This window comes from Rhinoderma darwinii, chromosome 2 (genome assembly GCF_050947455.1).
Source record: "Rhinoderma darwinii isolate aRhiDar2 chromosome 2, aRhiDar2.hap1, whole genome shotgun sequence".
Lineage (NCBI taxonomy): Eukaryota > Metazoa > Chordata > Amphibia > Anura > Rhinodermatidae > Rhinoderma > Rhinoderma darwinii.
The window spans coordinates 145827661-145854602 of record NC_134688.1 but is presented as its reverse complement, the minus strand read 5'-3'; the positions used below and the strand labels follow the sequence as shown (position 1 = coordinate 145854602).

Here is a 26942-nt window from a genome sequence, read left to right as displayed (position 1 = left end):
CGTGCTCGCCTTGGACCCAATCTTGTTGTTCTTTTTAGTTAATCTAGTTTTGGTTATCGAGCACTGTACATTATTGTATTGTACTATGACCAGATAGTGAGGTTGTGTGCCTTTCTGTGTATTTTTTTACAACTTAAATGTACGTCGTTTACCGTGTGGTGGGTCGTTACAATTACAGCGATGCAAATTTACATACTTTTTTTTGTTTAATGTTTTACTACTTTACTACTTACTTGTTTTATACTTGCACAATAAAAAAAATAATTCGTTTTTGTGTCGCCATATTCTTTTGTTTTCCACCGACGCAGCTGTATGAGGGCTTATTTTTTTGTGGGACAACTTGTTGTTTTTATTGGTACTATTTTGAGGTACATATGACCTTATGATCGCATTTTTTGTAAGGCAGGGTAAACAGAAAATCGCAATTCTGGTGTTTTTTAGTTTTTTTTTACCACATTCACCGTGCGGGTTAAATAATTTAATAGTACTATAGTTCATTACAGACGCGACAATACCAACTATGTATAGTTTTTTTTTAAATATATAGTTTTTTCATAAATCATTTTATAGAGAGAAAAAGTGGGATTTTTTATTTATTTATTATAAACTTTATAAATCTATTCTTTGCTTTTTTTTTGTCCTGCCTTTTCATGGCACTGGGGCCTAAGCACCCTTAATGACTGCTGTGAAAAGGCGTATTTGCGCGGTCATTAATGGGTTAAGGATAAGTTTAAATGAAAAACAATTACCAAAAATCTCTAATGCTAACCAACATTAGAAGCCTGACAAATAAAATTGCTGAACTGGAAGCAGCATTTACGGCGACCTGTAACATGATGAAAATTACAATGACAATAACTTGTACATTCACCCCCAAAATTACGGATGCATTAATTGCTTTTACAGACACTGAAAAAAAGTCTCCTATTTTTATGGACTGACCAGGTTTTTTACGGATGGTTGGCAACCCTAATACCAAGTTACTCCGACCATCAGTTCATACTGTATGAAGTGGGAACTATTTCATTATTTTTCTCTCTCTCTCTCTGATCTTCTAACTGCTGTTTATATTACAGCTTGCTCTGCACCAAAGTAGCGTCAAGAGACTAATTCTGCATGGACGTCACGTCATGTGACCTCCACCCATAAGAATGCAATCGTAAAAATGAATGTCATATGACAGGAGGTCCATAAACAAAAAGGTTACATGTTACCATGGCAACACTAAATAATATTTACATTAAGAGATCAAAAGGAGAGAAAATTAAGGTGTATATAAGAAACAAAGCTTCGTTTTAGCGATTGGTGGAGGTCTCAGTTCTCGGACCCCCACCAATCAAAACTTCTGAAATGTCACTATGACATGCCAGAAGATTGTCGAACCTTTAGTTACCCTTTAATGTATTTTTTTTAATTTGTATATTTTAGGGACTTTTCATAGTGCTATGCAGTCTTAGGTTTTGAAAAATCTGTTTTTAGCAAAATGCATTTTTTTAGCAAACATGGGCAAGTTTAGCGAGAGGTATGTTTATAAATGTGAAGTGAAAGTAATAAAATGAGGGCAATGAAAGGGAGATGGATCTGCTTATAAAAGTGGGGATGCCATAGGAAAAAGCACTTGTATTTAGTTGAAATATTTTGAGTATTTTGTTGAAACTTTGCAATTACTTCATCTGCCACTAGATGGTGAAATAGAATTACATATGACGGTGTGATGTCGGTTACAAGAGGTTTATCTTGATGCTGAAACAATAGGGTTTTTTATTTTAATTATTTTGTTTGATCTAATTTCCTTACATCATCTCTATTTTTACTGAAAACATCAAACACGATTAGGCAAATACATAATGCTGTGAATGCCTGGGGTTATATAGTCATTTTGAGGTTATAAATTCCTTACCAGTCCATGAGAATGATCTCTACAACTCACGTGTCCCTCTTCCTTGCCTCTTCTTCTGTAGCGAAAAATTGAAATAAATCAATAACCTATTTATTGAGACGTATTTAAGAAAGCAGAAGTAAACCAGTGTTCTTGAATAACAGAATCTTTTATCCATTGACAATTTTACGTCTTTATGAGTGTCATTATTTTATAGTATACAGATTAAGATGCTCCAAATTCGTTTCCTATAATGACAAGTAAATTATCAGGATCCACAAAACTGCAAAAACAAATTAAGGCTCCGACATAACCTTTATTCTTGTCGGTGTCTCAGGTAAAGGTATGTATAAGATTTTTGCTATCTCTCAAACTGACTATAGCGTTTCAACTTGAGCTTTCGTTTTCTGCTTCTTTATGCAGAATTCTGGCCCAAAACTTAAATGAATTTTCACCCATGAAGAATTATTTTGTTTTTGTATCTAAATCGCTCCACAGTTCGGTGCTGATTTTATTTATTTTTACATCTTGTATAGTGGTTGGTTCTCTATTTTTTGATACAGAGCTTCAATTCCCGTTCATGAATAATAACATTGTTCAGCCACCACATGAATGAGTGTAGGAGATTACGGCATAGTGTCATACATTGAACTCAAGAATAAAGCAGTATGAAGTAAGCTCCTAAGTTCCCCCTAGTGGTGGCAGTAGGTAGCCTGTATTTTATAATTTAACTTTGTCTATGCTGGGGTTTAGGAGCTATGTGTCTACATTATGAAGTACTCTATTGAAAAGCTTCCCTTCTCATTCCTGAGTGATATTGAAAAAAATAAGCCAGGTTCCTCTGACTTTTATCTAATGAGTATGGGCACCTTAAGACCGTAGACCCACCGGAGGATCCTCCAATGGGCAAGTAAGACACATGACTGATTAAATATGAAGATGGCAGTGTACAATTACTGTCAGGGTCCATGTACACAGTATGTCCACCCCTGACATCATGAAATAAATTGTGTGATATATAGTTTATCCTGGAATTTCTAAATTGTTCTGTTTAAAAATGCTCTAAAAGAAGAAAATAGTGAAAATTCCAGCATTACTTTCTGTTACGTCTTGGTTTTCTAAGCAATGTAGTACATAGTTACAATGATAGTTTGTGATTCTACCAAAGCAGGGAATAAAAGACACAATCCTTGCGTTCATATACAGTATCACTTGTTCATACACCTTCCTTGCCTTCTTTAATATGGTACTTATGTACTAATCCCTTTCTAGGGAAGAAAGACAATGGATTGAAAATACATTGTTGAGACAAACCTAAATACATAGAAGGCTCCATGTCTAAGTAATTAGCAGACGTGGAATTAATGCTTTAAATATAATATTAGAAATAGGGTGTGCCGTGCCATTGAATGACGTTCATTCAAAAAGATGCAATTAAAAAGAGCATCCATAATGATCTAAAAGGATAGAAAGCTGGCACTGGAAACCTTTTATTTCAGCTGTTGTTAATAAAAGATCCATTAGCAATGTTATTATAACTGTGAAACAGATTGCATTGACTTCTGTATCCTTCATGTTAAGTAGAGTTATTTATTGTTAACCCATTCACTATGATTCCTGCACTCGTGTTTGTTTGGCACAGTTATTATTGAATGTCAACTGGGCACACCACAAAAGTCACATTGGTAAAACTGTCCAGATGGGACAGCCCCTTTAATCCCTCAGGGACCAGGCCGATTTTTTCCTTGCCATATGAGGGCTTGTTTTTTGCAGTTGTATTTTTTAATGGCATTATTTAATGAGACATATAATGTACTGATTAACTTTAAAAAAAAAAACCTGTAAGGTGGAATTAAAAAAAATTTACAATTAAAAAATGGTACATCTTTTGGGGGATTTCGTTTTTACAGTATTCACCAGGCATTACAAATGACACGTTGACTTTATTCTTCGGTTCAGTGCAATTACATTAATAACTATTTTATATATATATGTATATATATATATATATATATATATATCAGACCAAAAATGGCGACAGCACACTGCGAACACTAATGTAACCTAAACCGCTAAATATAAATAAGTATGCATTACATGCTAATTCTACTTACAATAGGGAGGTTCTTAGTGCACATTTTGACAAAGTGTTTGCCCACCTGCCACGACAAGGCGACCTCTGTAAGGTGGGAAACTATGCTGCACATACACCCAGAACTGGGACTAAGCCTACACATATATCTGGGGATGGTAGGAACCAGCAGTAAACTAATTAAAATCACCCAGGGCAGAATGGGAGGAGTGCAAGAACAAAAAATGGAGGCAGTCACTAACCCCACATATATGGATTACATAAACACCACAAAAGTTTGAACAGGACATTCCAACAAAATGAATACGAAACGTGTATGCCGGTGCAAGAACTCCTGTGACTGCAAATATACAGCAGACAAAAATATGGCGACCGCACACTTCAAACACTAATGCCACCTAAACCGCTAAATATAAACCTGCCACGATATGTAGGCTTAGTCCCGGTTTTGGGTGTATGTGCAGAGTAGGTCCCCACCTATGGAGGATGCCTTGTCGTGGCAGGTTGGCAAACACTTTTTGATCAAAATTTGCACTAAGAACCTCCCAACTGTAAGTAGATTTAGCATGTAATGTATATTTATTTATATTTAGCGATTTAGGTTACATTAGTGTTCACAGTGTGCTGTCGCCATTTTTTTGTCTGCTGTATATTTGCAGTCACAGGTGTTCTTGCACCTGCATACAGGTTTTGTGTCATTTTGTATTAATTTCTATTCCATTTTTTGGGGGGAAGCAAGGGGACAAATTAACAGCAATTCCAACATTGTGATTTATTTTTTTTCCCTACGTCGTTCACCTTCCAGGTTAAATAGCATGATATTTTAATAGTTCAGACTTTTATGAAGGTGGCAATACCAATTACAGTCCCCACTTTACCATGCAATCGATGGATCGCTCATTCAGTACACTGCAATAGTTATGTTTTGCTGTTTATTGCCTTTTTCTATGATCTACTATTAAGCCCTAACCTCTGCGAAGGCTTAATAGTACGACACAGAAGAAAAACATGGAGGAATCTGAGGAGTTAAATGGCCTGGATTGGAGTTATCTTCGAACCCGGCCCTTGAAGGCAGACTCAGTGTAACGTCCGCGGTCGCTGACTACGAACTCCTTCCATCCAGTCGACGCCCTTCTCTCCAGAGATGTCTGCACATACGGCCTTCCTGTTCCACAGTGACCACCAGGGTGCGCTCGCGAGCTCAGTCCAGACTTAAGCCAAAGCGCAAGCAGTTGGGAGATTGAGCTTATTGCTCCCAGAGCACCCTGGGCTATAAGAATGGCCCAGCCCCTTCCTCCCATGCCTGAGCATTGTTTGTCGTATCCTAGTTTGTCTATGCAAATGGTCTCCTAGTGTTTTCCAGTTCCCAGTGTTCCCCGTACCTGTATCCTGTATCCCGTGCTATCCTGGTCAAGTGCCGTGCTGTAGTCGTGCTGTGCTGAATTCCACACTTGTCCTGCTACTCCACGCCTGACGTCTACCTGCTGCTTCGTGCCAGCCGAGCCTTTCTTGCTACTGTCTGAGCTGCCACAGGTACCCTATACGAACTATAGACTGTGACCTGCGGCCTGTTGGCCAGCTGCCATACCGTCAAGGCGCTACGGCCCAGTGGGTCCACGAACCCAACGTGACACCCAGCTTCTGAGCCCTCGCCATATTGTTGTGACGCACATCCGCCATACATGTAGGGTGGATAGCCTTAAGGCGTTAAATTCATTCATTGAGGGCATTTTTCAACCGATAAATTTGCAGAGAGTAGTTGGTAAGAATTGCACATAATATTTTCAAAGACAGATCTCCTAATAAATCTGGAGGATTTCACATTTCCGACTGTTTGAATAAAAAAATGTTATGCCTGCTATAAGCAGCCGTACATTTGCACCACTAACTTGTGTCTTTTTTTAAACATTTGTCTAAGTAAGTTTTGGTAATTCTATTTGGTAATTTACAGTTTACCCATGGCCTCTCCTTGCCTTTTTTTCTTTTTTGGAGAAAGAAGACTAATATTGCACATTTTGCACAAACTGAGATACTGTATTATAGAACAGAACTGCATGTAATCATTACAAATACTGCTACAGTATAATGGACAGTATTTACAAGATACACTATATGGGCAAAAGTATGTGGACACCAGACCAACATACTTATATGAACTTGTTGGACATCCCATTCCATAGGCGTTTATATAGAGTTGAGTCCCCATTTGTGGCTATACCAGCTTCTACTCTTTTGGGAAAGTTTTCCACAGGATTTGGGAGTATGTGTGTCACTGTAAATTTGTTCCCATTCAGCCAAAAGAGCATTTGTAAGGTCAGGAGCTGATGTTGGATTAGAAGATCTAGATTGCAATCTGCGTTTTAGTTCATCCCAAAGGTGTTCGACATGGAGTTCCAAACTTGTCAAGCCATGTCTATAGGTACCTTGCTTTATCCCAGGGGCACAGTCATGATGGAACAGGAATGAGCATTCTCCAAACTATTGCTACAAAGTTGAAAGCATACAACTGTCTAAACTTTTATTATCATCAACCTTCACTGGAAATAAGGAGCCTACACCAAACCCCGAAAAACAATCCCAGAACATTATCCCTCCTCCTCTAAATTTTACAGTAGGCACTATGCATTCTGGTAGCTAACATTTTCCTGGCATCCGTCAACCCAAGAATCATTCATCAGACTGCCATTTCGCAAAATTTGATTCATCACTCCAGAGAACACGTTTTCACTTCTCCAGCGTCCAGCGGTGGCGTGTGTTATTTCACTCCAACCTATGCTTGGCATTGCACATGGTGATCTTAGGCTTGTGTGCAGCTTCATGAAACTCCCAACGCACAATTCTTTGTAGTGAGTGATGCAACAGATTATAAGTGATTTTATGCGCCACATACTTCAGAACTTAGTGGCCCCACTCTGTGAGTTTGCGCGTTCTCTGCTTCGTGGCTGAGCTATTGTAACTCCTAGACACTTCAACTTCACAATAAGAGCACTTACAGTTGACTAGGGCAGATTAGGCTGATCAGAAATTTCACAAACTTACTTAAAGGGAATCTATCACCAGCATTTTACCTATTAAACTCTACTCATCCCTCCCTGGCCGCTGCTATCAAAAGTTCATTGCCGTTATCCTCTCTCCTAAACTCCTCCTCCGACCCTAAATAATGGTCTACAAACATTTTGCGCCTTTTATCTTAATAATCCGGCAGTCTCGTTCTTTCCTCTTCTTATGCCTGCCTACCGCCAAAAACTGGCCCGCCCTGAATAGAGAAATCTCGTCTAAGATAGCGCGCGTGTGCCCGTCATGTATGGTCCAACACCCTTCCCTGCTTCGTCCAGGCTTCAAATCTAGTTACTGCGCATGCGCTGCTATGGTGTTCCATTGTGTGCATGCACCAGAACAGGACATCGATGAGCAAGCGTGGGATTTTGAGGAGCTGTCAGTCAAAAGTAAGGAGGCGGGGTAAACTCGGAAAGACTTGAGGAATGAAGAATGACTCTTTTCAAACCAAGATATGACTCTTTTATGCTCAATAGCATACTGTTCCTAAAAAACGGAATACTAAAGGTTCAGAGCCTACTTAGAAGATATTTATAGATTACCAAAAAATTATCTTTCACCCACTTCCACCAGGTCTTGCTGGTTTAATAGGTGAAATGCTGGTGACAGGTTCCCTTTAATGCAAAGATGTCATTCTATATCACTGAGCTCTTCAGTACAACCCATACATCGAACAATGTTTGCTTATGGAGATTGCATGGCAGTGTGCTTGATTTTATGCACCTGTTTACAATGGGTGTGGCTGAAACACCTGCAATCAATATTTAGGAGTCCAAATATATTTGGCTATATATAGTGTACATATAGGAGCCCTGCCTATACTAGATTATAATCTATTCACGGAATACAACGTTAAGTTTACACACACATACATGACAATCCATTCTTCAACAGTGAGTTTAATCATTATCTCGTATATAAATGAGCTAATGATTAAACTCACTGTGTGTGTGTATATATATATATATATATATATATATATATATACATACATACATACATACATACATACATATGAGAAAGGCTCTAGTGTTTTGAGCCGAATACAGGTATGTAGCGCCTGGGTTAATAAAGCTCCCTTTTCTTCACTAAGTTTAAAACAAGACCTCTTAGAATTCCTTGAGCACTGGAATTGAGAAATACTGCCATTAGGAATAAGTGACATTATCAGAGTCTTTGACAATGACAATCCATTCCATGTAGATGACTGACTCTATACACAAATATTACTCCGGTCACGTACAATAGCATAGCAGATCAATCATTAACTGTAGCTTTTTACAATGAACAAATAGTAATGTATCTTACTAAAAATAGATATCAATTGGAAAGTCAAACTAAAATGTAGAAATAACCTGTGGAGTCTTTTCTTATCACTGCTATGTTGTCTGACACAAGCCGTAGACCACTTAGTTCTTGGATACATTCATTCCACTTCTATTCCTTCTCCTTGCTTTTTCTCTATATGAAGTTATGATTAGTAATGCTCATATTTCCAGTTCCTGTGGAGACCCTCAATAAATATCTATATGTATAATCTCTCAGATCCTGGGGAAAATAGATCTGTCCTATGTAACTAGAATTTAAAGGGTCACATAACAAAGTCAAGACTAGGCCCCTAGTGGATAGTAATTTGATCTGCTTCTTTTATTTGAGCATTAATAAAGGGACAGATTACCATACAGGTGATTTTCTTGATGGACATTTTGCATTTCCATATTTGGCAGGAAATTCTGCCACCATTTACCACCTTTCTCTTCGAGTCCACAGGTTCAACTTTTTTCCTTTTTCTTTTGAGATTTCAAAATGTACCCTATTTACGACACACTTTTTTTGTCATCCTTTTGCAGCATACATATACTGTATGTATGTGTGTGTGTGTGTGTGTGTGTGTGTGTGTGTGTGTGTGTGTGTGTGTGTGTGTGTGTGATAAATAGAGGAATACGAGAGCAGTATTCTCCTCTTCTCTGGGTATAGAAGACAAGATATCAGTTAGGCTCCGCCCACTATCTCAGAGACAACTGAGAATTAGAGAGAGAGCCTGCGGAGGGGAAAACTGCTAAATATTGCAGGATACAAGTCATATTATGGTAAGAAATAGTGTTATTCCTCATGTGCACACATATGACAACTTATTTTAAAAAGTCACCTGAAAAGTTAGGTACACTTTAAAAGCAGTATGACATAATATGTGACATGCACATGAATAGTGATGTTACATATATATTCCGACCAGGACAGTATTGCATTATGGGCTGCAAAAACACCCATGGAGGTGCATGTTTTGTATTCATTGCATTACAATGTTAATACAGTTTTAATCCTGACATTCGTGGCCTATATATTATGACAAAATGAAGGGAGTACCACACATAATGATTAAATAGTAAAGGGATGCCGCATGTTACATACCAAGACACTTTGTGAATATCACCAACATCAGAAAAGGAAGTGTACTGTACAAACATTCTACATACATTTGAATAAAATCTAAATTTAAACAGGAGAATTGAAAATCTAAAGAGTGGTGAGGGTGGTGTAATAGTAGCAACGAACAGAATTCCCAGTGTCTTTACCTCCCTTTACCCTACTTTACCTTCACATTTACTATATAATGTATGAATGTCATTTCTCCATCTATAAAGCTCCGGGGTCTCCTAGAGTCTTCAATTTACTGCTCTCCATTTTTTGCCCACATGAAGCAGATCAAACCTTTCATTACTTGTTCTAGAACACTGTCAATTCTCTTCTTCCTCATTCATTTCCAAAGTTCACTAATTATACGATAGTCTTTTCTAACCTGCAGGGATTCCTGTTCACTTCAGGATTGCATGTTTTTTCGGCATAGGCCCAAATTGTAATTAACAATGTTTTTATGATCTACGTGACTCCCTGCCCAAGAGCCAAATCTTTGTGTGTGACTAGATTTTACTACTTAGAACATCATTAAACAGTGTCAGTCATCTAAGATGTGGGAGATCTGCAGAGCTACTTAATGTTAGAAATATTATCTTTTTCTTTTGTGTCAGGCATGAGAATCGTAACTTTTTTTCCCTGTTTTTATGAGCCTGTATACAAACCAGTGCCAGGATAAAGTTAACTGTAGTGTTAGTTGCTTGGTTGGCATTTTAGAATCACTTTTAAAAGTTATTTGACTTGTATACTTCCATGCTGGGACAGGTCTAAAAAAAACCAGCCTGTGTTTGCTTTCCTTTTATTACACAGTAACCGCACATATGTTAAACAAAGCTAATGTGTTTAATGCAACCGAAACCAAACTTTTATTGTAAAACAAGACAGTGGCTTTGTGCAAAGTTTTGAGTAACCCTTTCCTCTTTTATGGGTTGCTATAAAAACATCTTGCGAATGACATAAGTATCTTATAGTTCATAATTTCAAGTACGGTACTTTAAAGACTACCTCGCAATAAACGTGAGCAAAATGAATGATGGTACTTGAAGTAACAAAGCTGAACATTGTTAAAAGTGTATCCTATAGTTTATATTGGGCAAGCAATAATGAATCAGACAGTTATAACCTTATGAGGAAAAATATGCATTACTACATCTTAAACTCATTGAAAATCAAAGTATAACCTTTAAACTTGATGTCCCACTATCAAAATCTAACCCAGAGTTCCCCCGATAAGGAGAACATGGATTTCTTTGCCACCCTTTGTGTCAATCGTAAAAACATAACGGTCTACCTAAAGTGGTGTTGTGATTTGCCCTGTCCTCTGTGTAAAGAAATACTTCTACTACTTCTGTAATATCTACGAGATGACATATACAGTATATCGGAGAGGTAATTGTATTTATGCAAAGTACAATGGGGGACATGACCCCACTCCCTACACTCCACCAGGCTATCGAGAGGAAGTAGACTATGGACTAGATTTTAAAGTTAAGGAATTGGGAATGGTCTTCGGTTTATTGAGTAAAAAAATAAATAAATTATAAGCACTGAGTGAATCTTAAAAACCTAAGCGAATAATGTAAGGCTACTGTACTGAAACTATGGCAATTGCCTTTAAGACCTACCTGATGTATATCTATGCAATATTACAAGACCCTGTATTATAGAAAATGTTACTTATCATATCCACAATTATGCACATGTTTCATTAGATGAGAAATCTAAGTGCTAGAGTTTAAGGGTAAGTTCAGACATAATTGCAAATTTACAGTAAAATGCATGGTTTTCAAAACCCCATCCACACATAGCAGATAAAATCTATTTGGATATCAGCATGTTTACTGCCCTGGAAATGCAGCCAGCCCGTGTTAAAATGTACATGTAAGACATACAGATTTTGCAGAGGATTTGCTGCAAAATGTGCAGTAGATAAAATCCGCCAAGTCTGACCTCAGCCGTAAAGTACACAACAGTGTGACAAATATAGCTATATATTTAGCCTAATATTTATATTGTATTGTGTTGCTTTCTGAATGATTATAATTTGCAGTTGGAGTAGATTGATTATGTTGAGGTTTATTGATTTGCCTTTATCATTTGCATATTTACTTGAGCTGCTGCTTTTGAACCCACAAGGGTTTTTTTTAAGATATAGGATAATGTATCCTCTAGTGTAAGAATATTAGGAGTCATTGAGCCCACTTAATGCTTCCTCATCAGACTTCCGTCGTATATACATGACAGATGTTTGGAAGGGGTCAAAAAGACCCTACAAGTACTACACTTAATCATTGGCTGGCAGCAGAGAAGAAACATACTCCAAAATAGATCTGTGACAGACTGCTTCTGCAGGAGTTATGTATAATCTTCATGTTCTGACATCACAATGTAATGTTTATACAAATATTATTTACAAAAAGAACAATGAAAAATTCCCATTGACATGTATTATACTTAAAGAGGCTCTGTCACCAGATTCTCAAACCCCTATCTCCTATTGCATGTGATCGGCGCTGCAATGTAGATAACAGCAACGTTTGTTTTTTTTAAAAACGTTCATTTTTGGGCAAGTTATGAGCTATTTTATATATATGCAAATTAGCTTTGAAATGGACAACTGGGCGTTTTTTTTCCGTTATGTCCAACTGGGCGTGTATTGTGTTTTTAACTGGGCGTGTTTATGTGTATGACGCTGACCAATCAGTGACCAGTCAGCGTCATACACTCCTCAACATCTGCACGCTCCTCTCCTGAAATATTCTGTGCTGCTGTGAACTCTGCTCTTACCATATATATACCATTACGTAGCTCTCAGTCTGTTACCTCTCCTCCACTCCTGTCCTCAATAACACCTTCACATGATTGGCAAGTCACCACCCCGCACAAGATCCGCACGCTCATCTCCTGAAATACTCTGTGCTGCCTTAAACTCTGTGGACAGGTCAGGATCCTGGTTTTTTTAAATGCTGCTGGGGAACCCGCTCGATCCACTATATAAGGCTGCGCCTCCATCCTCTTCTGCCCCAGTCACTTATTCCCAAGCACTGTAAACTTTCAGATTGGTTGCGCTGTGAATATTCGGAGAATGTGATTGGTTTATGTGCAGGGTAATGAACATACAGACAAGCAGTAGAAGACTGAATTCAATGAAATGCTCAGCCCTTAGTCAGTCTTCTACTGCTTGTCTGTATGTTCATTACCCTGCACATAAACCAATCACGTTCTCCGAATATTCACAGCGCAACCAATCTGAAAGCTACGTAATGGTAAGAGCAGAGTTCACAGCAGCACAGAATATTTCAGGAGAGGAGCGTGCAGATGTTGAGGAGTGTATGACGCTGACTGGTCACTGATTGGTCAGCGTCATACACATAAACACGCCCAGTTAAAAACAGAATACACGCCCAGTTGGACATAACGAAAAAAAAAACGCCCAGTTGTCCATTTCAAAGCTCATTTGCATATATATAAAATAGCTCATAACTTGCCCAAAAATGAACGTTTTAAAAAACAAAACGTTGCTGTTATCTACATTGCAGTGCCGATCACATGCAATAGGAGATAGGGGTTTGAGAATCTGGTGACAGAGCCTCTTTAACTATGTACTGTTCATGATCGTGCCTAATAATATAATTTTGAATATTAACGTAAAACGGGTCTGTTCTCTTATAGGGAACAACTCACACACCTCATTACCGCACCTTGCTCATATGACTCACACCTAGGAGCGTCATATCACCATGACGATGGCACACATCACTGACAGCTTGAAATGAATGATGTTTTAAACTGAAAGTACAAAATAATAATAAAAAACTTCATACTATCACTAACAAATAAAAACACACTGCGGAGACATTCCACTTGAAATGTATTTATGGATTTTTGTATCTTTTTATACATATTCTCATTAATGTTTTCTAACCATTGTTTTATCCATTATTATTTTTATATTATTATTCTGTAAAAAATGCTTATCCATATTTTAACCTACGATCCTTATTTTGTATATACCTTTAATATGAATGAAAAACTGTTGTTTTTAAATGAATAATTTTTATACCTCACTGCCGTACCTTGCTCACACAATTGACCTTCTGACCTATGACCTAACCCGGTAGCGATTTCTAGGCCAGCTATAAATGCACAGTCATCATGAATAGACCTAACACTTGTACCTAACCTCACGAAGAGGCTGGTACGGCCTTGAAACACATTGTTGTTGTTGTTGTTGTACAAATAAAAGCAATTTTCAGTACGGCTGCGCCCTCGGATATTCCATTTTTTTATCCCCCTATCTCCTGGATCTACATAGTGGATTTTTATTAATCTTCGAACCGGAATTTGGGCTGCAACTGTCTCAACCTAAGTATAACTTGGACACGCATCTTGGGATGTTATGCTCCTAGCATAACAACATCAGGTCAGCATAATTGACCACCTTTATCCTATTGTTCTCATATTTTACAGGCTCATGCACTATGTGCGCTTTGTTCCCTTTTTTCCCCATAGCGTAATAATATAATTGGTATATTAATTAGACCACACACTAAAATCTCCTATACCCATTATTATTAGACCAGTAAAAATGCTCAAGGGTCCTTAAACTCCTAGCTGGATTTTAGAGAGGGCACCCGGGACACATGCCGCGGGGCCGTCTAAATTTTTTTTATATAATATATTTTATTTAATAAAAACCATATTATAGATTCACATAATAGCCAAGTATTAGAATAGGAAATGTACTGCCATTGCTTTTATATTTTGAATTTAGCCTTTTTTATTAGCTACTGTTTGTCAAGGGGCCTCCGCCCTGCCTAGCTATATCAGTATGTACTGTTGTAGATAAAAACAGACTGCTTCCTCCCTAATTCCTTCTACGGTAACTCAATTTGTACAGCTATTCTGGGACATTTGGACATTTATATTTGCCATAAAAAGCCAAAGACCCATCAACTGCTGGTTTATATTGTAGTTGCTATGTGTTTATAGCTTCTGTACTAAATATCTAACTTACTTTGGTTTGAGCAGTTAGCTATCTAATACATATTGCAGTATATTATGGTAACCACAAATCATTTTTTCCTCCCAGAGTTCACACGAAATCTGACAAAAAAAAATGATGCCATGTTTCATTAGAAGCTGGTGACCTGGGCAACAAGGACACTTTTTAAAAATGTGGCCCATTGTTTTTTTTTTCGGTTAAGACCGCTTTGATAAATCTACCAAATATTATACTAGATAAATTCACAAATTTTGTGTATCTTTCATATGATAATTTGTTATATATGTGATAATATGATATATGTGGTTAGACCTTAGTATTTGTAGTGTTATTTTATTATTTTTAATCTTGATAGATAGCAAAGTAACTTAAAAACTATCTAAAGATTTATTGAAACGGGTTGATAGATTTAATCTTTAACGAAAAATAAACTGGTCATATGAGCAGACGGGCATTGCACAGATTTACAGAATGGTGTAGTGCCCTTTGTAAACCTATGATGACCATTATTGGACAAGTAGTAATGTAACATGTTTTTTCATTGGTCTATTTAATCAAATATTATGAACAAGTTATGTAACTTTTTGATGTATTTTGTGAATACAAATAACATTCTTCTTTTATATGTTTTTGTAAAGGAGAGAAACCTTACATGTGTACCTGGGAGGGTTGCACCTGGAAGTTTGCGCGCTCAGACGAATTAACAAGGCATTACCGCAAACATACAGGAGTGAAGCCATTTAAATGTGCAGACTGTGATCGCAGTTTCTCTCGTTCGGATCACTTAGCGCTGCATCGACGGAGACACATGCTGGTCTAAGTCAACAATCTTTCCAAACACACGGAAAAGCGGGTTCTTTTCTTATTAATCTATTCAGCAGGGCTGAATCCACCTACAGTGTTATGGAAGCTGGATGCCCACAAGTGATCCAACGTGAAGGAATATAACAGGAAGTGCCATGCTTCTCAAGTTTCTGAAGAATCAACTCCAAGCATGGAATCTCCAGTACATGTCCATACCTCAGATCAGAGACTTTCACACTGAGGACACAGGCACTTTTATGGGCCATGACCTGCATCATTTTACACAGCATCTATTGTACATTACCCTTATATATGGACAGATCTTTTTGAAAGATTTTCGCCTAATTTTCAAAAATGATGTATCATAGACTGTTTTGAAGATCATAAAACGTTCAATTGATTGATAATTTTTTTTTCTTGTTGGGAAATGTTTTTGTAAAGTAACCGTGAAATAGTGGACTATTGACAACAGGTACATGTATAGAGTGAACTGACAGCAAGTTCCTTCATCAGAACATGGGATTTTGCAATAACCGCGATGGTAATGAGATGTCCCTCATAATTTCCATCAAGCAAAGCGGGCATAACGATATCATACTCCTCCTTTGAGTACTCTGATTTTTTTTCTCTTTCTTTGTTGTCTGTGAAAGTATATAGGCTGGTATCTTAAGTGAAGTACTGTTTGTGTTTGTGAATTGACTTGGCCTTGCCTAAAGCCTTCTTATATTTCCTCCACATTTATACATTAATATCCAAAACTATTGCACAGGCTCAGTATTATTCTGTTTTACAGAGTTAAAGAACACAATTTGAGGTATTATGGCGGAGTTTGGCCCCATCCTGAATAGGGATTTGGGGAGAATCAGATAGCACAAACTGGAACGGTTGCACTTCTTGCTGCTATTTAGCAATAATGACTGTCTTGTATGGATTTACTATAGATCAAGTACTTAAACTGCATTTTTTTTACCACATCACAGGAGGCCTTTGTCTAAATATATTATATTAGATATTAAAACCCTAACACAAGATTAGAAGGCTGCTCATGGTAAAATTTGACAATTTCAAATGTGAATAAAATGTATAGATAAAACATTATCCCTAAGTCAGTTGTAGTCGGGCCTTCAGATCAAATATATTTTGTAGTTCTTCAGCATATCAAAATCTTTTTGTCTAAGAAAAAGGGAATATTCACCAGCTTGTACCTAGGAAGCAATGTATCACTTGCTTCACAATGGCATCACTCTTGTTCAGCAGTTTGCTCTGTATCTGTAATGGCTTTATGATTAGTGAGAAAGCAAGCAATATAGGATCTGAGTAAACTGATACAGAAAATGTGATCGATACCAGTATTAATTACAGATGAATGCATGACCGTTATATATGCATTGAGATTTATTTTTAGTATTATATAGCTATATACTATCAGTATCTGAATTACCATATCATAAACGCTCTGTTCAGCACTAAATTGAAGATTGTATTTCTATACAATTATAAAGCACACTCATTCCTAATTATAGTATTGTTTTAGTGTCAAGCAATATGGTTACGGTGGCATAAGTTGTTCAATCTATATTACTGACAACCACACAATAGCCCATGCCAGTACTGATGGCCATGTCATCTTGGAGGTTTTGTATTCTATCGTACAGCTAACCTGCCCTGTTACACAGTGGAATGGGAAGGGTTAAGATCCTAGAATAAAAAATTATTGACGTGAAACATTAAAAAGTTGTAAGCATGTACAGTATATGTCGGTATATACAACTTGTTTTATAACTAATGGGGTACATGTGTGTTCAAGTTTGTTTTGTGTGACTATTTTTTTTTTTACTTGTGTTCAGTGATGTTCCTGAGATGAAGTTTTGTGTTTTATGTTATTATGCCTCTTGATATTATATGTAATTCAGAATAGCACAAATGAAAAAAAACTTTTTACAAAAATAATAATATTTGCACACAGTGTAAAACTAACCAGATAGGAATTCTAACAATGGCGAATAAAAACCTCTTCTTTCAAAGATGACCTAGAAAAGATATACAGATGTAACTGAGCTCGTCATTTGGAACCATGGGGCACATTTATAACACTTGGTGGAACGTAGCTGTGGCAGACAAAATGGTGCAGGTATATGCGCTATATATATATATATATATATATACCGTATATATATATATATATATGCGCTATATATATATATATATATATATATATATATATATATATATATATAGTCTGACCATGACTTGTTTTTTCGAGTGTAGGTGTGTTCATAAAGTGCTGCAAAGGAGCACCCCTTTATAAAGTACATGTGGAATTTTGATCTTTTGTAAGAGTCTGTCAATCATTCAGGTCAGACTTGGAGTAGACTGTAGAAAGAGAGTGAAATGTCACATGACGGCATGATGAGATACTGTACATCTCTTCATTTATTTTGAGATATGTCATTAATTAGGCACCAAATATATATAAAGCTGGTGTATTTTGTACTAACAGGTACGTTTCTGCAACATTTTTACCCATACCTGTCATAGTTGCTGGGACATCTATTAGCTTTAGGTGTTGGCCGTACTTTATTGTATTGCCCTCTGTTCTATAGCTCAGTGAATGATTTCTAGCAGTTAGACTCCAACATAAAGTACCTGCGCCAAATTTTCTATATACATTCGCCAATAAAATATCAGTGCAGGTGGAATTTTTTTTTATGAATGATCTTTTTATAAATATCCCCCAATGTGTTTAATGACAAATTCAGCTCTTTTGCAATTTTTAGGAGGAAGAATGGATACACTGATTATCAGTTGCGGTCTATTATGGCACAAAGAATAAAATGTCTTATGTATTTACGTAATATTTAAGAAAATAAAGCACAACAGATCAATTTAGAAACTATAGGAAATGTTTTATGGAATATTGTTGAGTATTGATAAATGTTTGTGGAAAGCATTTTACGGTTTCTTTATTGCAAAACGTCCATTTTAATAATAGTGAACAATAGACATTAAGTAACACATAAAGTATACCCAATACTGTGATACGTCAACTTTGTATTGGATATCCTGTGGTATGTTCAGAATGTTTATAGGCGAGGTAGATTGTGAGTCTGTTAATTATATACAAATAATGACTCTGTTTATGTTAAAAGGGAACCACCAAAACTGTTCTACAATATAAAAGCCCCTTTATCATTACCTTGTATTTATCTCAACTCCTGTCCCTGATCACAGCACTCCTGTGCTCATCCTTCCACCTGTCAGTGTTGTCATAGGGAACATTATGTAGAACCAAATCATGAACCACTTCGATATCCACATCCTACTGTGTAACAATACTGACCAGCAGAAGCACAGGATTGGAAGTGTTGTCATCAATGATGTTGAAGAGACCCAAGGCTTTGTGTCTGAAATATCAAACAAATAAAGTACTAAAGATTGTTATTGTTATTGTTTTGGTAATTCTCCTTCGAGCCTAAATATTTAATGTATAATCTATCTTAAAATTTTATGGCATTTTTCAAATATATGCCATAACATTCTGATCGGTGTGGTCTTATGGACTTATGGAACCCCTGTCAATCCTGAGAACTTATTGACTGTGGTCCCTCTTTTTTTTTCTCCTGTACAGTGACGTACCCACCCTCACCACCTCCAGTCCCACCCGCTGTACAGGGATTTGTAACACAGCTCCTTTCTAGTGGATGGGCTGTTACAGTTCCCTGTACAGTGGTTGGCTGGGATCTTTGCTGTGCAGTGAAAAGCTATAAAGTAGGCCCCTTCATTCGGAGTATCACGAGGGTCCTGACAATTGGACCCCTACTGATCAGATAGTGATATGCTAACACTTCTAACTGTGGAAATAACTTTGTTAAACCCAAAGTACAGTTATGAAATAGTTTCCTATAAACTCAAATAATTGATCATCTTTAAAGGGTAACTAAACTTTAAAAAAAACTTTTGACATGTCATAGGAACGTGTCAAAAGTTTTGATCGGTGGGGGTCTGAGCATTGAGACCCTTACCGATCGCTAAAATGAAGGGATAGAAGCGCTCGGGTGAGCACTGTGCCGCTTCATTTTTGATCGGCATTCCTTGGAAAACCGAGCCAGTGGTGTATGGACTCCTAGACTTTCTATTGAGCCCTTACACCACTCCAAGAAAAGCTGATCAGAAATGCTTCTGCTGCTTAGTTTTAGAGATCGTTGGGGGTTTCAGTTCTCAGACCCCCATAGATCAAAACTTCTGACGTGTCACTATGACATATCAAATTTTTTTTAAAGTTTAGTTACCCTTTAAAATGACATTGAAAATTAATAATGAAACTTTAAAAAAAATTGGGTAATTGTGTATGTTACGTAAAAATTCTAATATCTTTCTACAGTAAAACAATTCCAGATTTGGGAATGGACCACATGCGAATCCCCACCACATATGTTTGTGATAGCAGCCTTTTGACCAGAATGCCTGGCTACAGATTTTAGCCCACACAGGACAACTCCCAGTATAAATGAAGACTGTAACTGTAAATTGATATATAGTGTGTGGGTGGATTATCTCTCTGGAGACAACTAATATATACAATTTGCAAACCACTGCATCAAAAAGCATTAACATTATCTTGAATAGCTGGAAATCTGACCAGTTTTTTTTTTGTGAAAGCACAGATACATATGACCAATTTTATTTATATCAAGGCTCAATTTCTATAGTCAGCATATAGCACTGTGGTGCCAGGAATCGGTGTATGATACTCGTAGCTGATTAATATGTATCATATGGTACTATTTTATCATCCACTGTTATTGCTATGCACTAGGATATCTTAGTACTATATCTTATCCTTTGTAAATTGATTTGTCTTCCTTCATATGTCTTCATCAATGCTTTAATAATAAAAAGGAAAAAGGTCATGCCTCTTGACATGGGAGATTAACCGAGATTACAATCAAAGCATAAGGCATATTATCCTGATGTATGATCTTTTTGTATAGAAATCTGTGACATCTATATTTTGACATGACCTCGGAATCAAATATTTGACTTTTCAGCTTATATTTACATAGCTATAAGTGTTAATAGGTACCAGCAGAACACTGTACTGAGAGAACTTTAAGTATTCTTTAACCACTAGTATTAACCGTATTACTGCCCTATTTGACATGCCTTGGGGTAAAAACAGCAGTACTTGAAATATTAAATGGCCCCATGGCTACAGTATCTACTTCATTTACAGGATTTGATTTGTCTGCATTTTACATTAGTTTGTCATGAAATCATTAATATGAATTATGCTGAAAATTTGGTACATATAGCGTTAGATTTGGGCAGTATATTTTTATTATCATCCATCTTTAAATTAGATGAGACATATATATTAAGTTGTGCGTATATTTCCCTAAATGTATCCATCAGCAAAAAGGAATCAAATTCTCAAACAAATCATTCTTAATTTATCAAGCAAAATAATTTTTCAATTAGGGAATCTAATATTTTAATGGCTTTGCAAAAGCTAAGCAAGTATCTCTATCAAAAATATAACTGTATCAAAAGTATTGCCCCTGTCCTTATGATGACTACAATAGATACAAATATTGAAGAATTTTAGGTGCTTATAACCCATAAAAACTCATTTACGTTGCATTTTTTATATTTAAAAAAATGCATAGACAAATTTACAAAAAATATTTAATACAACTTAGCATAATAAATGAAGAATCTTCTCTTTTAAAAAGTTTATAAACCCTTCTGCTGGTTGTGCCTTTCAACCTTTGATACTAGAAACAGTGCTGATCGTGTCCATGAACTGACTGTTGTATTGCAGCTCCAACATATTCACTTTAATGGGGCTGTGCTGCAATACCAGCCTATAGACAAGAGCAGCGTTACTTTAATCATATACACAACTCTGATATTTCATTACATACGTTTGCATGTGACATGGACATGTTTTCATTTTCAGCACTAACTGATGCTGGCACGAGGCACTATAGTATCTAGAATGGACTCAATGTGATGAATAAATATGTTTCAAACATAGACCAAAAAAGTTTAATAAAATTACTACTATATAGAGATCTAAGTTGGAAAACTTCCAAAACAATCCTTCTAAGAACAATTGCCCCTCTAGCATGAAAATAGAGCAGTGTCTTTATTTGAGACATAACACTTATATCTCTTTTAGATAATTGCTTGAGAAAGCAGAACACAACACTCCAGGACCCATCCGATAACTGAGAATGCTACTGATAATCAGTTCTCTGATTATTCTCAACCAATCCAATTGTAGCTTACATTCAGAAGTCCCCGTCACATGGTACAACTCTTATCCCAGGTGAATGATCAAGGCTTTAGGAGATTGGTGGGGTCTTTTCTGCCTTGAGTGTTTTAACTACAGTTTAGAAATGGAAGATTTCTGTGGCCTATCAAGATGGATATACCATTTGTAAATGGGAGGAATTCTATTTTAGAATTTATTACAATCTATAAATAGTTTTCCATTATTGGGAGTGGAAATATTTTGACAAATATGACGTTTGTCATCCGTTGCTCCCTCACGTTCAGAGTGTGTTGTAGCAAACATGGAGTCTATTTTAGTTGGTTTAGAGACATTTTTCAGTCAATGATTAGCTACCGGTCAAACTGGAATGCCCTGGTCTTTCTGTTGAATGAAAACAGGTGATATATGCATTACTGGACTTCATTTTAAAAGAATCACTCATTCTTACAAATCAAACGAAACAATGTTGCCTGAAATTGCAATACATGGCACACCCTGAAAAAAAATATTACTTAGTGACCTATAATGATAATAATGCAGTGCTATATTAAGTCGAGTACTGCGTGCTAATTTATGGTTCTTCGATAAGAAAAGTTCTTTATTTAAATGATATAGGCAACAGTGCTTGTCTTGCTTTCAAGAGTTTTAGAGCCACCCTGGGTAACAGTTATGTATTGAAATCTTTTGTATGCTGACCCTCACAATTGGTTTGTGAAGTTAGACTTTAAGTGGCGAGAAAAATTATGTATGTGCTCTTCTATAAGTAGAAAGCTCAAAAATATTCTAATTGCGCATTGGGGTAAGATGATCTATCTTAGTATAGAAATAGTGTATATTGATTCGATATAGTATGACATCTGTCTGTAGAGCAGCACAAGACATGTAAAGTGTTTTCTGCCTAGACCCACGTAATTCCTTTTGTTTACCCCAGGGAAGCAAACATGCAGACAACACATCACAAGCGTGTGGCATATAATCATCGGCCAAAGCGAAGACACTGCGGCTGCCAGTGAATAGCCGCTGCGCTTTTTTGACATACTGTCCCCATGGACAACTTGTCATTATGTCACCGCAGTAAACAAGGAGCCACAAGGAAACGGAAAGTGGCGGGGCAAAGTGCCAGTTTTAGATTTAGGCGGTTTCCTAACTATTTAGATAATTCTGGAAAAACCTTGGACTGTTTAGGTAGTAAGCTCAAACATTGCTTTACACCAGTGCCTACGCTTCAAGCTTGACCTACATACTGATATTTCAGTTTCAAGCATAGTTTTCCAAGGCCAGATTTAGTTTGTGTAGAAACCGGACAACATGTGCGCTCTTTTTTTTGGGGGCCAGAACCAGGCTATAGTACAAGGCTATACATATAGATAGTTTACGGCCATGTTCACAGGATTCTGTCAGGATCTGCTAACGTTCCGCCGACAATGCATATCAATGGGGTGTTTTAAACACTATTCACATGCTCAGAAAAATATCCACGCAGAAAAATGAACGCACCGCAGATTTAAAAATCCAGCTACGGATATCTGCTGAAAATTATCCAAAAAAAGCCTGTGGCAAATTCATGATCATGCTCTGATGTTGATTTTGGTTAAAACACATTTGCAGCACACAGCACTCTTTCTGAACTCTGCCTTATAATAGAACTTTCATGCAGAATTGTTTTGCAGTAGGCATCAAGGTGAACGTGACGGCACACAATGTGGCACTATACCACATGTGCTGCCATAGGGTGCTCTGTGGGGCGAAGTATGTTGGAGATATTCTCCCATATTGTAGAAGCAGAGATTTTGTAGGAGACTACCTCCATAATACTCTGTTTGCCTCCATATGATAGAGGCATACAGAAGTCTAGTATGGCCACGTACAAGCCTACCCAGAGGTTGTACAAAGACGTAACATGGCCATATGCAGAAGACTTTTATTTAATAATTTAACAATTGTTTAATCTTAAGCTCTAAAAAGTTCTTGTGTAATGTGGAGTCTTTTGGTTTATTTAATTGAAGTCCATATGATCCCTGTAGTACCGTCCAAAAATGTCATCATTTGTATATTATTGCAGTGTTCCCTCAGAGATCATTAAGTGCAAATTTTGGGTCAGTAGCTTAATTTATAGAAATTAGTACTAAATAAAAATATACAAATTTCAACGGAGTAACAATACAGAATATAAAATGTGGGATTTTTTTTCGGCATACACACAAAATCTTGCTCGTATTGTATGCAATCAAAAGTTCAATAGGCATAGTTATAGTGAATTGCATTGAGAAAGAATCATACAAATAATGGGGCTGCAACAGAAAAATGGTTCTGTAACACATACATTAAATCATGATAATAAATTAAGTGTTAATTTTCTAAAGTAGCTCCTGAAATAAATGTAGTTTCAGTTCTAGCAAATATATTCAAAGTGCTCCTTTTTTTCAGCGTTTGTGCCACTGAAAATAAAGTATGCAACTACTAATAAAAAGAAAAAAAAATCTAACATTACATTTCATGGATATAAAGACTTGGAATAAGAATATTTTGTTACAAATTACTATTTATAAAGTTTTGCACATTTGAAACATGATTGGTCAAAGTTATTTCTGTAAAAAATGATCTTTCAAGACATGACAAAAAGCAAAGCACAAAACTGATTTTAGCACAAACTATTTTTCTTATTTAACATTAGATTTCTGAGGATTGAAGGATGGAAATATTCATTTATGATATTTTTATTTCACCCCATTTAAAACATGATAGCTTAGTACTTAAGAATTCAGTACCAATATTGGAAGCTGAAGTCTATTTATTTATTTGTTTGTGGAATATTAAAAGATATTTCAGCTCATATGGCATACACAATTATTAAGATATTGATATAATTAAAAAGGTACCATAGGAATATTTCTAAAAAGATTACTAACTTTGCTTTTATTCAAAACTGTGACATTAAGGGTACCTTACCACGTAGCGGCAGCTGCATGCGGCCGAAGCCTGGCTCACTACCAGTGGCCAATGGCCACACGATGTTGGCCACCACATGCGCGCGTAGTTTCGGCCACATGCGGCTGCCGCTATGTGGGACCGTGCCCATATATGTTTATGCATTGAAAATTCTAATTGTCCAGGCGATCGTACATCATCATTTATTGTGTCATTAAGGTGTAGAAAATCTACTGTCAATTTTGACAACCATATTCTTTAATACCGCTGTCTTTAACAACCTCCAGGCATGTGTGAAAGCTTGCAGTGTTGAAACCCTTGGTCAGTCAAAATTTCTAGGAACATAGGTTGCATATATTGGTTTTGGATATTAAATACTTTGGAACTTGGTCATATAATATGATGTCACATTCAATTTATATCCATAGAAAGTATTGTCCAGGGTAGCTTTGCTATAAAATTACATTAAAAAAAACCAAAACCTTATTTTCCGTTGTTAATTTGACCGGGAACTTTCCCACCTACTGATGCCATAGAACCTGCACTCTAGATCTTTTTCTAGTACCTTCTCTTTAGGTCCTGCCCAAGTACCTTCTATCTAGTAAATAACCTAATTACTTCTCTCCATATCATGCTCTGGAACCTTTGCTCTGTCAGATAACCTAGTACCTTCTCTCTAGGTCATGTCCAAGTATCTTCTAAGTCATACCGTATTACCTTCTCTCTAGATCATCCCTTAGCATTTTCCCTCTGAAAATTATATTCTCTCTAGATCATATTCTACTACTTTCTCTCCAAGTCATAAATACTATAGATGGACAGTTATTAAAAAGAATAGTAACCAAAGAAGAATCATACCACTAATAGACAGTAGTACAAATGCACTATAGCAGTCTATCAGATTATTTGCATTAAGGTACAGTCTTCTCTGAAATATTGATGTAGTTTTCTTTCGTTTTACCGCTAAAGTATTTTGGCAAAATAAGAGTTTAGTACTCTTGAGAAGTCACTTGTCCTCATAGGTAAATGCAAATGTACTTATATAATCCTATACATTGTAATCAGTAAAATAAAATAATAATGTCATTTCCCAAGTCTCCTAAGTCTAAAGACAATCTGTCAAGGGAGAACACGTTTTAATTGGAATTCTCTCTTGGTTTGCGTTCACTAACCCTTTCTATTAATATTAGTGTTGATCTAGAGGTAAATCTATGGATCTCTTGGGATTTGATGTGCAGATGGCAAACTTCCTATATCATTTCTTACACTTGTGACATAAGAGGAAGACCTATTGCATATTAGGAGCCAAATATCAAGAGACTTTATCTCTAGGCCTGTACCAGCAATTGGAGCGAACGCTGCCACACAGGAGAAGAGAAAAGAGAGAACTTTAACTTTATATCTGTAGATATTTATTCAATGGCTAACAAAAAATACATATATCAGAATCCAATATATTAGAAATGAATGCTGAATGGCTTTGTTTACTATTTATAAAAGTGGTTTATACAGTCCTTAAAATAATATATAAAATAAATCCTACCAAAGGCATAACATTTACATACATGTGTTCTTACTTAATTTTAGAAAATAACATTAAGCTATATATACATTTTTGTGTATAGGTCAATTGAGATGGCAGTTTTCAGTATGTCTTCTTATTTGAAACCTGTATGTGGACAGCAAAACTAAATATCTATAACAATTATGAAATCTATTATTTCATTCAGCAAGAATTTTACCTCCTCCCCCAATGGAAATCACCTAGTTTTGGCCCCTTGTGTTTTCTCTGCTCATCATATACTAAGTAGAATTTAGGCAATACCATTGCTCTAAGTTAATGATATTATGTAAGTGTTGTTCTTGTAAAGTGTACGTATTGTAAATATAATAAGACTTCTTTTTCTTTTACTGTACTATGGTGATTTTACCCTATGTCACTGTAAAGGGGACACCTATTAAAATTCTGTCAGAGGATGAAAATTCCAGTCTCTACTCTGAGACTTTGATGAACAAGTGTTATTGTTTTACATAGTGTCTCAGACCTATTTTGTTGGTGCTTTGCTTTTCTGTATTCAACTTTCCTATGGATTGAGCTGTGAACTGAAATCTAGTTTAAACACTTTAAATGTATGCATTAGTATAATTATTTGAATGGAGGCATGAAGGTAAATCATCATTTTGTATTTGAATAAAATTAACTTCTCTGAAGGATTTCATTGCATTTTTGTGGGTGCTTCCGGATATACTGCACACTCAAGTCGATATCAGACACATGTATCTATCTATCTATCTATCTATCTATCTATCTATCTATCTATCTATCTATCTATCTATCTATCTATCTATCTATCTGTCTGTCTGTCTGTCTGTCTGTCTGTATTTTGGTCTGCTTATTATCTATCTATCTATCTATCTATCTATCTATCTATCTATCTATCTATCTATCTATCTATCTATCTATCTATCTATCTATCTATCTATC

The 26942-nt window shown here is 36.3% G+C and overlaps 1 protein-coding gene across 2 annotated transcripts in view; it reads left to right on the top strand.

Annotated features, from left to right (window-relative positions):
* KLF12 (KLF transcription factor 12) overlaps window positions 1-26671 on the top strand; it is a 242613-nt gene extending 215942 nt beyond the window's left edge. For both annotated transcript variants that reach the window (XM_075852334.1, XM_075852333.1), the window contains exon 6: window positions 15087-26671. In XM_075852334.1, coding sequence (XP_075708449.1) covers window positions 15087-15268 — 182 coding nt within the window. In that variant the 3' untranslated portion in view covers window positions 15269-26671. The remainder of the gene's footprint in view (window positions 1-15086) is intronic.
* Window positions 26672-26942: the final 271 nt, after the last annotated feature.